General features: G+C 36.4%; 2 protein-coding genes across 3 annotated transcripts; one reads left to right on the forward strand and one right to left on the reverse strand.

Annotated features, from left to right (window-relative positions):
* Window positions 1–4,481: 4,481 nt before the first annotated feature.
* On the forward strand, window positions 4,482–9,965 carry LOC307241353 (uncharacterized protein). Of its 2 annotated transcripts, none has more exons than XM_080015403.1 (4): window positions 4,482–4,727; window positions 7,385–7,777; window positions 8,917–9,168; window positions 9,592–9,965. In XM_080015403.1, the coding sequence occupies exons 1-4, from the start codon at window positions 4,535–4,537 to the stop codon at window positions 9,693–9,695; spliced, it is 942 nt and encodes a 313-aa protein (XP_079871529.1). In that variant the 5' UTR covers window positions 4,482–4,534; the 3' UTR covers window positions 9,696–9,965. The 2 variants fall into 2 exon arrangements, with proteins under 2 accessions (XP_079871529.1, XP_079871530.1); XM_080015404.1 differs by having other exon boundaries at window positions 9,716–9,965.
* Window positions 9,966–10,587: 622 nt separating this feature from the next.
* On the reverse strand, window positions 10,588–13,182 carry LOC307239216 (uncharacterized protein; the record flags this gene model as incomplete). The annotated part of the gene is made up of 2 exons (XM_080012546.1): window positions 10,588–13,027; window positions 13,173–13,182. The coding sequence occupies 2 exons, from the start codon at window positions 13,180–13,182 to the stop codon at window positions 12,060–12,062; spliced, it is 978 nt and encodes a 325-aa protein (XP_079868672.1). The 3' UTR covers window positions 10,588–12,059.
* Window positions 13,183–14,662: the final 1,480 nt, after the last annotated feature.

Here is a 14,662-nt window from a genome sequence, read left to right on the forward strand (position 1 = left end):
TAATATAATATAACATTATATAATATAACATAATATAATATAATATAATATAATATAATATAATATAATATAATATAATATAATATAATATGATATAATATAATATAATATAATATAATATAATATAATATAATATAACATAATATAATATAATATAATATAATATAATATAATATAATATAATATAACATAATATAATATAATATAATATAATATAATATAATATTATATAATATAATATAATATAATATAATATAATATAATATAATATAATATAATATAATATTATATAATATAATATGATATAATATAATATAACATAATATAATATAATATAATATAATATAATATAATATAATATAACATAATATAATATAACATAATATAACATAATATAATATAATATAATATAATATAATATAATATAATATAATATAACATAGTATAATATAATATAATATAACATAATATAATATAATATAATATAATATAATATAATATTATATAATATAATATAATATAATATAATATAATATAATATAACATAATATAATATAATATAATATAACATAATATAATATAATATAATATAATATAATATAATATTATATAATATAATATAATATAATATAATATAATATAATATTATCTAACATTATATAATATAACATAATATAATATAATATAATATAATATAATATAATATAATATAATATAATTTAATATAATATAATATAATATAACATAATATAACATAATATAATATAATATAATATAATATAATATAATATAATATAATATAATAATATATAATATAATATAATATAATATAATATGATATAATATAATATAATATAATATAATATAATATGATATAATATAATATAATATAATATAATATAATATAATATAATATAACATAATATAATATAATATAATATAATATAATATAATATTATATAATATAATATAATATAATATAATATAATATAATATAACATAATATAATATAATATAATATAACATAATATAATATAATATAATATAACATAATATAATATAACATAATATAATATAATATAATATAATATAATATAACATAATATAATATAATATAATATAACATAATATAATATAATATAATATAATATAATATAATATAATATAATATAATATAATATAACATAATATAATATAATATAATATAACATAATATAATATAATATAATATAATATAATATAATATTATATAATATAATATAATATTATATAATATAATATAATATAATATAATATAATATAACATAATATAATATAATATAATATAATATAATATAATATAATATAATATAATATAATATAATCTAACATTATATAATATAACATAATATAATATAATATAATATAATATAATATAATATAATATAATTTAATATAATATAATATAATATAACATAATATAACATAATATAATATAATATAACATAATATAATATAATATAATATAACATAATATAATATAATATAATATAACATAATATAATATAATATAATATAATATAACATAATATAATATAATATAATATAACATAATATAATATAATATAATATAATATAATATAATATAATATAACATAATATAATATAATATAATATAACATAATATAATATTATATAATATAATATAATATTATATTATATAATATAATATAATATAATATAATATAATATAATATAATATAATATAACATAATATAATATAATATAATATAACATAATATAATATAATATAATATAACATAATATAATATAACATAATATAATATAATATAATATAATATAATATAATATAATATAATATAACATAATATAATATAATATAATATAACATAATATAATATAATATAATATAATATAATATTATATAATATAATATAATATAATATAACATAATATAATATAATATAATATAACATAATATAATATAATATAATATAATATAATATTATATAATATAATATAATATAATATAATATAATATAATATAATATAACATTATATAATATAACATAATATAATATAATATAATATAATATAATATAATATAATATAATATAATATAACATAATATAACATAATATAATATAATATAATATAATATAATATAATATAATAATATATAATATGATATAATATAATATAATATGATATAATATAATATAATATAATATAATATGATATAATATAATATAATATAATATAATATAATATAATATAATATGATATAATATAATATAATATAATATAATATAATATACCATAATATAATATAATATAATATAATATAATATAATATAATATAATATAATATAACATAATATAATATAATATAATATAATATAATATAATATTATATAATATAATATAATATAATATAATATAATATAATATAATCTAACATTATATAATATAACATAATATAATATAATATAATATAATATAATATAATATAATATAATATAATTTAATATAATATAATATAATATAACATAATATAACATAATATAATATAATATAACATAATATAATATAATATAATATAATTTAATATAATATAATATAATAATATAACATATAATATAATATAATATAATTATATATAAAATAATACAATAATATATAATATAATATAATATAATATAATATAATATAATAATATATAATAATATATAATATAATATAATATAATATAATATAATATCATATAATAATATATAATATAATATAATATAATATAATATAATGTGATTTAATATAATATGATATAATATAATAATATATACTATAATATAATATAATATAATATAATATAATATAATATAATATAATATAATAATATATAATATAGTATAATATAATATAATATAATATAATATAATATAATTACATTTACATTACATGTAGTCATTGATCAGAGGCTTTTATCCAAAGCCACTTACAATTATTCAAACACCGACGGACGCAGCCATCAGGAGCAATTAGGGGTTAAGTGTCTTGCTCAAGGACACTACAGCATGCTAGCAGGAGGAGCCTGCAACCTTTAGATTACATAAGACCAGCTCTACCTCCTGAGCTACCACCCCCACCTAATAATATAATATAATATAACATAATATAATATAACATAATATAATTTAATATCATATAATATAATATAACATAATATAACATAATATAATCTAATTTAATATAGCATAATATAACATAATATAATATAATATAATATAACATAATATAATATAACATAATATTATATAATATAATATAATATAACATCATATAATATAATATAATATAACATAATATAACATAACATAATATAATATAATATAATATAATAGAATATATATTATATTATATAACTTATATTATATAACCTATATATGTTATATATATATATAACATAACATAACATAATGTAATATAACATGTATAATATAATATAATATAATGTAATGTTATGTAATGTTATGTAATGTAATATAATACAATGTAAGTGTTGTCAAAATAGATGAAAACCAAATAAAACTAAATATGGGGGATTAATGTCAACCTGTGTGTGAGTGGATGTTAATTATTTCAACTCTTATTTCTATTCTCTGGTATGATGTATATGATGGGCTGGAATCAAAACCTCCGTTCCCAGAAATTATATTACATTTGGAATCAAAATTGAGGATTAAAAAAAACATTTTTGCTGAATACTTTATTCATATTAAGTACCTTTTTAATCGATACATATAAATGTATTAAGACACAGCCCTTATTGTTTTTTTAAAGACAGAACAATCACTGTACTGCAAATCACTAAAGTATGTGAAAAAGAACACAGCAAAAAAATAAAAAATGAATAAAAATAAAACTACTGAACATTATTGATGCTTTGGAAAATATTTTATTCTGTGTTATTTGTTATAAAAATATATGTACTATTTATGCTTCATAATGGATGTATTTTTATTTGTGTATTTATCATAATAAAAAGAAATACATGATAAATAAATGCATTTCTGTTTTTGTATTTTATGAAGTTATAATTCTGTTTCTGTTTGTGCTCCGCGTTCTGAGGAGCTGACGCGTCACTTTCCATCTGTTTGCGCTTGAGAAAAAAAAGCTTCTGGACTTCCGGTGTGTCACTGAAAAGGTTCCCTCAAAAACACCGGGGACTACATAGTTCCTCAGTCAGGTGGATTCAGAATTCACCACCATTTGCATTACCTCCGTAGTTTGTTGCGCTGCTACAAAAACGTAATGTACATCAATCACTTGTTTATCTTAATAATTTATATTTCTCATCGAACTAATATATTGTTTGTGCTTTAAATTTGGAATAAACCTAACCGAGGAACCACGTGGACCATCTTGTTTCCGGGGGGGGGGGGGGGGCGTTTCAGCGACGCACCGGAAGTCGGGAAGCTCGTCAGCGCGGCTTGTTTACGTTTCTCCTCCGCCGCAGTTTGTCCGCCGTGGTAAGATGTGGAGGTTAGAAGCCCTGAGAGCAGGGATCCGCCGTCCTCTGGCCGCGGCCGTGGAGGAGATTTTAGGATTGTTTGAGAAAACCATCTCAGAATACGAGGAGAAAGTTTCTCGTTTACAAGAAGAAAACAACGGTCAACGCCAGTTACTGGACGCGGCGCAGAGTCCCCGAGTTGTGCTGCACAGAGCAGGTGTGGAAGCAGGCACACTTTGATTGATATCAACACCACGTGCTCTCGTTCATAATCATTTGATAGATAATAAATATCAAACCGTCAATCATTCTGAGGGAGGGGGAGATCCCACCATCCTTTGCTGCTCGAGCTCCACTAGATCCCGACGAGCTCCCGTAGATGTTGTGGTAAAAGCACATTTATTGTCTTCTCTTTACGCTATAAATACCATAAGACTTAATATTTCATTTTGATAATGGATTGGATGAATAAATCCACATGATAGGTAGACATAGACCTCTAAGTAATATACCATACTACGGCGGCGAGATTAGTTGATTAATCGATTAGTTTATTAATTGCTTAGTAGCCATTACTATTAAATGAGACTAAAGAAATCCATATGATTTATGTAATCCATTTTAAAACCTATGATTCAGACTAATATACATACTGAAAGTGAGGTTTGACGGTTGCTATGGACTCCGGTCGCCATTTTTTGGAGGATCACTTCTGTTCAATTGCATAGAGAAATATCTTAAATATACTAAATGTACAAAAATGGAGAAAGGAAGGGAGAAAAAGAAGGATCAAGGTGTCACACAAGATGGTTGTGGCAGTTGTTCACCTAACAAGACCTCCGAGCCATCTTTTAATGGTAAGAATGCTGATGCACCTTCACAGTCAACACCACCGCGTTGACTGTGACGCAACCCCCTCCCAAATATGACGGCGTTGTCAGTACTGTGAAGTCAGCTCCACATTGTCAATACACAAATACAGTTGCAGAATGTGTGTGCGTAGTGCTATGCCTCTATAGGCCCATGTGTGCAAAGAAGGATTGATTGCGTGTTGCATTCTGGGTAGCCACATTGTAGGATACATCCCTTTGTTTGTGTTGTTCAGCAAGCGAGCCGGGGCTCTGTGCCACATGCACACAGACGACCTGAATCCGTGGAACGCAAGCTTGTTTTTGTATTTTATCTCCCTTAGTTATCACTGAACACAGACACTGTTTGTTGTTCAATAGTTTGTGTCTATCATTTGTATCTCTTAATTTCTTTCTATATATTTGCCTTTTTATAGCTCAGTACTTGAAGGTGACACTGCCACTTTACTTATTTTAACTGTTGTATTTGCACTACATTGGTACTGTGAATTAACACATATTTACCTGAAGATTGTTCTAATCAATATTTTGTGACACAAATAAAGAGATTCAGAATTGGAGTAATTTTTCATAATTTATGATGGTAACATGTAGTGTGCAAGGTATGAATAACGCTGTTCATGCAGTCTACATGACAAGGGAGTTTATGTTCGAAGTATACAGGTTTACCAGATGCAGGGCTCGACAGTAACTGTTGCCCTGGGCAACCCCTTTGAGTCAATTGGCAACCATTTTTTGGCCTCTGGTTGCCCCCTTTGGCAACCACTTTTAAACATAAAAATAAGGACATTGCATTCCTGATATTTAAATACCGCCGTTAGAGTCGGAACCACAATGCTGCACGTGCGTTTTATAGACAATGGCGAAGCTAATGAAGTTTCATTTCAGAATTTTTTTCTTTTTCATCCACCAAAGAGTGCGATGCTAACTGTGATCGATCAACTAGTGGACTCGTTCTCTGATACTACGTTAAAACTAAGACAGCATACTATCTTAATTACTCAAAATATACGGTGACTAAAGATGGGGACTATATATTCGGTTTTGGCAACCAAAAGTTGATGCCTGGTTTACAAGCCTGGCAACCACTTTTAAAAGTTAGGGTGAGCCCTGTAGGGGGTTTCATAATAACACCCCCGGTTAAACTGCTTGGTGTGCGTTGCTTTGACTTCTGTTTGCCTGAGGTGTAATGACGGTACACAGTCAGGATGACGCTGGAGCATTTCAAAGGCTGGTTTGCCTGAAAAAATACAAACAGAATGTATTTGATTAGCAGCTATGCATAGCTACGATTAGCAATGCAGCCAGCTAGTTGTGTTAACTATGTAGCAACAACAAAAAACGCAGCTTGATGACCGTACGCCATGTATACGGAGCCAGCAGTAACCACATAGTAATATATATAATAATATAAGCTACGATATAATGTAAGATAACATAGAATATACGTATACTATAGAATATTGTATCAGTGTATTTATAATGAATTATATAATATGATACAGTGTATATATGTGGTATATATGTGATATGTGGTATATATGTGTCATACAAATATAACATACTGAATGCAAACAGGTTTACAGTCATACACCTAATCACATTGTATCTTACAATACAAAAGTATGCATGAGTTGGGCTGCCAATTCTAAGCCAAGTGAAGGTAGTACAAAGAGAGGGAAAACAGACTCCAGGGGCAGTAGTTTAAACATCAATTAAACCATCAAATTAAACCATCTATCAAAAGTACCAGCGATTTGGGTGTTTACTTTATGAACACAAATTTTGAATTTCTTTACCCAATCGGTTTATCTACATTGACCCAAATCATTAAATGTGGTCTTGCCACAACATCTATGGGAGCTAGTGGAGTGCGCACAGCAAGAGGATGCTGCTGCTACGTCTACTAACTGTTCTTAAGAACAAGATCTGGAAGATGTTACTGAAGTTTCCACTTCCACTTGGTCTCACTGTCCTAGTTTTCCTCCCTGTGTTTGTTTGTCAGCGTTGCCTCCAGAGCTCCAGCAGCTTCCCCCTGAGCAGCAGGAGTGGGGCCCCGGTCTGGGCCAGGAGGAGCCAGGGCCCCCGCACATTAAAGAGGAAGAGGAGGAGTTCCCCGTGAAGACTGAACATGATGAAGAGTGCGCTCGGTGGTCCCAGCTTCGCCAGCGCCAAACTGAGAAGAGAGAGGCAGAAGCTGTAGCCAGCCCCTCAACTCAACAGATGGAAACACAAGCTGATGGAGAGGACTGGGGAGTGTCAGAAGCAGCCAGTAGCTCAGATCCAGCTGCTGCTTTACAACCAGCTGGTGCTGAGCAGCTCTTCTCTTCACACTCCTCTCAAACTGACACTGAGGACAGTGACGGAGGTTGGAAGGAGACCACAGAACCTCCGTCAGGTAACTGTTTCCTGTCGCTGTTTGGATCAGTGTCAGCAGGTTATGAGTTCCTCAATAGTTGATCCCCAATTCAAGTAATAATATGATACGTGTGTGTACTTGGATAACATAGTTAAATTAACTACTGTGCATAGATGTATCTTGTTGTGGGCTAGTGAGTCAAATGAATGGAGACATGAGGTGCCAGTGAACAGTCTGTTCTTCCTCAAGTCATTTTGGATGAACTCAAAGCAGGGGCCTGTAGTACATAGGACAGAATTATTTAAATAAAATAAATAGTTGACACTTGCTCTGCCCACTGGCGTCCCTCACCCTACCTGTTAGTAGTGTTGGGTTTGTCGTCTGGGATGTCAGGACCCGGCTTGGCTGTGAGACACAGATGAGCAACATGGCAGTTTTCAAAACCCCGTCAATCAGTTTGTCTACTCACAGCTGAGCCACCGCTCCCTCCCCCACCTGCAGCACATAAAAAGCCACACCCCCGCTACACCCACATACCACCACTGCCCGAGGAGCGTGCCGGCCGCCTGCCACCGCCCCCTTCACACCGTCTTCCCCAAGAACCCCCCCACCTGATCTGTTGTCTTGGGCCTTGGACAGGCCACAGCCACCGCTGTGCTGTCCAGCCGTGGGCCCAAGTGGTACCCCACATACCGCACCCCCCTCCACCCAACCACACCCTTCTTGGGCTGGCTGTTGCACCACAGCGACCTACGCTGTCTGGCACAGCGACAGATGTCTCACAAGGGACGGCGATGGGGGGATTAGACCTTGGGATCTCCGGAGCCAACTCATCTCTCTCAACCACCGTTGTCACCAAGGGACCGGGACCTCCTCCCTCCAGGCTTTTAAGAGGTTGAGGTTGTGCATTTCTGTCCCCCCCCCCCCCCAAAAAAAAAGCCCCATATTTTCCCTTTGGCTTATCTCAGGCTGACCACAGTCGGGTCACTTGGTTCCAGGCCAACAAGGAGCTAAAATCAGCACGGATACTTTTGCTCGGCTCAGTTGGCAAAACAAAGCAGGTTCACGGGTCCCAGCACAGCGCGGTGGTACGGCACGAAAAGAACAGTTGGCCATCTTTCTGCCATGGCCCACCTTCTTGGTAAACCGCTCTCTTTTCTTTCTCTCTGTTCTTCCAGCGGTGAAGACTCATGGATTTTCCTGCCCTGGGTGTCGGTTCTCCTTCTCATCTCAGCTCTTCCTCCACAAACACATGAGGAAGAGTCACAGCGAGCTTTACGTCGAACAGCTGAGAAGTGGAGCGATCCGAACAGAGAGTCTCCTCCCCTCCGCAGCGTCTCAGCCAATAGGAAGCTCCGGAACCACCCGGAAGCAGAGAGACACACCGGGGAATTGTTGTAACCAGTGTGACAAAAGTTTCCTTAAGTCAGGTAATCTCAAAAGACATCAACGCATTCATACAGGAGAGAAACTGCACCGTTGTGAACTATGTGGAAAGAGATTTAATACGAGAAGTTATCTCAAAATTCATCAACGTATTCACACAGGAGAGAAGCCCTACTGCTGTGACCAGTGTGGGAAGAGGTTTATTAATAGTAGTTATCTCAAAACACATCAGCGTATTCATACTGGGGAGAAACCCTACTGTTGTGAACTGTGTGGGAAGAGTTTCAATCGCTCATCTTACATGAAGGGGCATTGTTGTATCCAAACTGTTCACTCTCAAGTGCTTGGGCCTCCACAGTAGATCAGGGCCTGTACTCAAACGTCCGAGAACCTCTCCTAGGAATCACATTGTTAGATTAACTAGGAGTAACAATAAGTTAATTGAAGCTTCCTACTCTCATTTTCAGAGCTGGAGGACTTGCAGTTTTACAAAAGTCTGAGATGCAAAATGGAAAGACTGTCGTCCATTTCAAAGGCTTTTTGTAATCTTTTTTTATGTATCGTGATCTAATGCATTCTGTATCCTAATAGGCTGCCAACTATGATGTCTACAACTCCAGGGAAACCAGTGAATTGACTTTGCATTGAGTGTTAATGATTAATGATAATTAATGAATCTGCAGAATATGGACGCTGTAAGACCAATCAATGTTTGTTTATTCTAGAAATTGTTGGCTTTGATCGACCTAAAGCGTCTAACTAGGTTACATCGCGTTGGCCTGGCTACACCCTGTAGATCAATTTAGGATTCATCTATTCCCAATAAAACATGTAACATGTACATGGCTTTGTTTGTCTGGGGGATGGTTTGTTGTTACATCTTAGCCTTACCTAGAAGGGGCAGAACTATGTATACAGCTTTGAGTTGAAAATCCTTCCTACACAGCCAGACAGTCAGTTAGTGGCTAGTGGTTGCCAAGTCATGGACTGTCCACAACTGACACTGTTCTTTTTTACCTGTCAGCAGGCTGGGCTTACACACAGGGTGTTTGTGCCGTTGCATCCAAGACAGAGTTTCTCATGCGAGTGGGGTTCAAACTCTCAACCTGCAAAGCCGAGCTTTATTCATTATTAAGAACAGCTTCCAAAAACTCCTCTGGGTGACCTGGGGGATGACGAGCACAGCATTTCTGTTCTACATTTATGGCCGCCACCAATCCCCCTCTTTAGAGGACTATGATCATGCCTTGATCAATTATGCAACTAATGTTCATTGCTATTCCAACAAGGAGATGATCACTGCAAGTGAAACAGAAAGAAACAAACGTGTCTGACCAATCATACTTGAATCGACAATGTTTGGAACGATTGCGGCACGTGGCGTCTTCCACTGACGACTACAGCAAAAACGGAGCATGACGTAATCAGGAGGTGGTTCGGGGCAGTGTATGAGGCGGATTGCTGGCAGTTTGTGTCCACCTGTGTGTGAAAGGGATCTGTCCCAATGAGTGCTGGCGTATAAGGTCAGAAGCGTATCATAGTGCCTCCAAGCAGCAGAAGGCTGCGGCCGCATAGACACCCCACAGCCGCAAGAACATTCTGAGCCCAAAGCACCGCAAATGCAGAAAAACTCCAAACCCACAGAGAGGTTAAGAACCCAGAGGGCAATGGACAGGACCAGACTGTAGGAGGACACAGGTCGGCCACCTCCAACTACCCAGGTTTGGTTCGGTTCCTGATTATCAAATCAGTAAGAGTTAGTATTACTATCGTGTTTTATTTGTCTGATTTTATTGAGGGAATTTTTCCCTCTTACTTTTGCTAAACTCATGGTATCTTTTAACTGGAGACAGCTTGGGAAAGGGTTGTAAAACCTGTGTTTTGTTCTTCAACCATTCAGTAAACACAGAAGAGAAAGCCCTTGTAGAGGTTGAAAGCCGCCAGGGGAACGGGGGGGTGGGGGCTTTGTGGACAGGATGTTGGATTGACCATGTTTTACTAGAAACCTCTGTCCTTCTGGAGGATTTGGGGCCTTTCGCCATTTGACCATTGCAGGCTGCTTGTAGAAGTACTTCTTTATTCCTTCATCTAACTTTATCCTCAACATCTTTTACTTTCTTCTTCCGTGTTTTTGAACATGGTAGATATATACAGTATGTGTTTCTCTTCAGTTTACTGTTCCTTCATATTTGTTCATCTTGTATTCATTGACATCTGTCATTTATTATAATGTATTGATAATTAATTTCCTCCATTATTGAGCATATTTACCTTTTTATTAGATATCATTTGAATCCACAACCTGATCCATTTTTCCCATCACTAACTAATACATTGTATGAACTTAAGATGTCCACTAGGTGTCAGAGGAGTAACAGGAATGTTTCATGAAAGAGAGAATCAATGAATCTCAGGACACATAAGAGAGAGAATACCATGAAAAAGAGTCTTTAGAGTAACACACAATTCCATCAACTTCCACTATTTCACTATAAACTCTTTGATTCAGCCAGAAAAATCCTGTTGACTTGAATTCATGTTTTCAGGTCACCAGCTTCTTCTCAGCAGGAATCCACTTTGAAGGTTGGAGGTGTGCGGCAGGGTCGGGGTTTAACCCGACTCCGCCTCAGAGCGGCGCCCCGTTGACGTGACGTCAGGCGTGTTATGGCCGCGAACACCGGGCCGGAGCCATGACCCCGCCGCCGCTGGGTTTGGTTCGGTTCACACTTATCAAGTGAGGTTGTCATGCTTGTGCGGCGCTATATTCCATTTGAACACACACCCGAGGCACCAGAGCGTGGGGCTGTTGGGTGGAGGCCTGTGACCGGACGATGAACCAAGCCGAGGTCGGCTCCTCTGGACGCGCGTGCTCTCCTCTGCGATTCCCGTTTGGACGCGCGTCGGTGGGAAAGACAACGCCGCGGCCACCGGAGGTCTACTCGGCGGCCCGGACGCAGCGGTGTTTCCTCAGGCCGTACGAGCGCGTGAAGCTCTTCCCGCACCGGGCGCACTTGTACGGCTTCTCCCCGGTGTGCGTGCGCCGGTGCGTCTTGAGGTTTTCCAACTGGCGGAAGCTTCTCCCGCACTGGGAGCACGGGTAGGGCTTCTCCCCGGTGTGCGTGCGCTGATGCCTCAGCACGTTCTGCAGCTGGCTGAAGCTCTTGCCGCACTGCGGGCAGTGGTAGGGCTTCTCCCCCGTGTGGCTCCGCTGGTGTGTGATCAGCCCTTCCCTGTGATTGAAGCTCTTCCCACACTGTGCACAGCGGTGCGGCTTCTCCCCGGTGTGGAGACGCTGGTGGACTTTGAGGTCTCCTTTGGCGCGGAAGCTCCTCCCGCAGTGAAGACAGCCGTGCCGCTTCCGTTCAGCGTGTATATGTCGGTGTGTGTTCAAATTACATTTTTTGCTAAACCTCTTCCCGCACCGGTCGCAGAGGTACGGCTTCTCCCCCGTGTGGATACGCCGATGTGCTTTGAGATCGCCGTTCAATCGAAAGTTCTTCCCACACTCTTCACAGTGGTATCGTCTCTCTTCCGTGTGAATACGCTCGTGCGTCTTTAAATTACTGACGTTATTGAAGCGCTTGGCACACTGTGCACAGCGGTGCAGTTTCTCCCCAGAGTGAATGTTCTGGTGCCTCTTCAGATCGGTTCGCCGACCAAAGCTTTTCCCACAGCGCCCACAGCCGTGAGGTCTCGGCGCGTCGCTCCGGCTGCGGGCGGTTCCGGAGGCTCCTATTGGCCGAGAGGCCGCCGAGGGGAGGAGATTCTCTGCTCCAATCACGCCGCCTCTCAGCCGCTGGAAGTGAAGCTCGCGGTGACTCCTCTTCCTGCGTTTGTGGAGGAAGAGCTGAGATGACGAAGGGGAGGAGCCGGACCGAGTCCGGGCCGACTGGGATTTTGCTCCTGGAAGAACAGAAGGAGAAAGGAAAAGAAAGAAGAGAGGATTAGCGCAGGGTGATGACAGAACCATCACCAGAGTGTATTGTGTTGGTTGGTTGCTCATTCAATAAAATATCTTTGAACTTGTGTTTGATAATGTAATGCTTACTGGTTTCCATGACGTACGGTATAATACCCATGAGCCTTTGTGTTCTCTGATGCACTTCTTTCTCATCGTTTCCTCGCCTTACCCGCGGCTCTAGTGCTTACGAGTCTAGTTACTAGTGCCTTCCTTTCTGACCTCTCCTCGTTACTTTACTAGTACTTTGTTTGGTTTTGTGGTTTTCTGACCGGCAACATGGATTCCAACCACGTCTCCCTTTCCCGTAGACTCAGAAACATCACCCCGTGTGACCTGTACAGCCTGCTTCATGCTTCTGCGTAGGAGCACGTGGACGTCTCTGCCGAGCTGCACCGCGCGCCAGCTGCTGGGTCACCGCAGGTCGCGGAGGAGCCGGCGCCCACACCTCCCAAAACACGGCAAACAAGCCGGTTGGCTGAACTTTTGCGAGGCGGCTTCCGAACGGAAGAAACGAAGAAGAAGGAAGCGTGACTTGAGGATGAGCTTGGAAAACGGATTTATAATTGCAGATCCATATTTTAGTGTTTAAGTTTGGGAAAAAAAACGTGTTTCTTCTATGTTTTCTGTCTGTTGTGGTCGACTAAATGTGACACTGCTCCCCAGGCGACACGTAACGCTCAACACAATCTGCATGAAAGCAAAGAGCCAGGCCCATGTCTCCAAACCACACCGCGCACGTTGGCCCAAACACGAGCGAGAACAAGGTGCCGGAACGTGTTGCCGGACAACCAGGGTGAGGACACGACAGCGTCTCTCCCACCGTGTGGTGAGAGAGCAGCTTTGCAGCCGCCAAGAGGCTGCGCTGGTTCCCAAACAACCAACCCTGCATTCCTGACGACACTGCAACGCTTACAAGGGGGAACTCCAGCCGTTCTCAGCACCAAAACGGACACCAAACCTACTCCCCGCCATGTCCTCCACCTCTCCGGCTCTAAGAAGAGCCCTCTCCGGCCGGTCCAGAAACTGTGGCGTAGCGCCCCCTAGAGATGAACGGACAATCTCAATTCCATTCTGAACGGAGACTTTGAAATGAAACTTGAAAGTTTGAGGTTTTCCAGACAAACGAGCGGCATCGCATCTCTCACAACGGGAAATATGATCTTATCAGCACAGAAAGCTCCCAACACCGCTTATTTTACTTTGTTTCTTACTTCACTCTTCATTCGGCGATTGGAGATGGAGTTCCACCTTCCCCGGCTCAACTCACTGCTCTGTCGCTACCCGGAAACTAGAGCTCAGCCTCATCGGCCATTTTGATGCTGAAAATGAGTGATTCCCTTGAAGGTGACACCGTTGAGCGGAATAGCACCGATTCATCTAGGTCTGTAAACAGTAACATTCGGCAGGATTCACAAGGAGCTTTGAGGAACAGGGTTTTTACACCTCGCTTACAAGGTTGGAATATTACCTCAATAGGAATAAAATGGAGGAGGAGGCTGATCTTGTTGCAAAACATAGAAATTGTAATTGATCTGCTTTCCTGTGCACTAGTCACTCAAACGATGGAAGCATTTATG

The sequence above is a fragment of the Zeus faber genome (assembly GCF_960531495.2).
Source record: "Zeus faber genome assembly, chromosome: 1".
Classification (NCBI taxonomy): domain Eukaryota; kingdom Metazoa; phylum Chordata; class Actinopteri; order Zeiformes; family Zeidae; genus Zeus; species Zeus faber.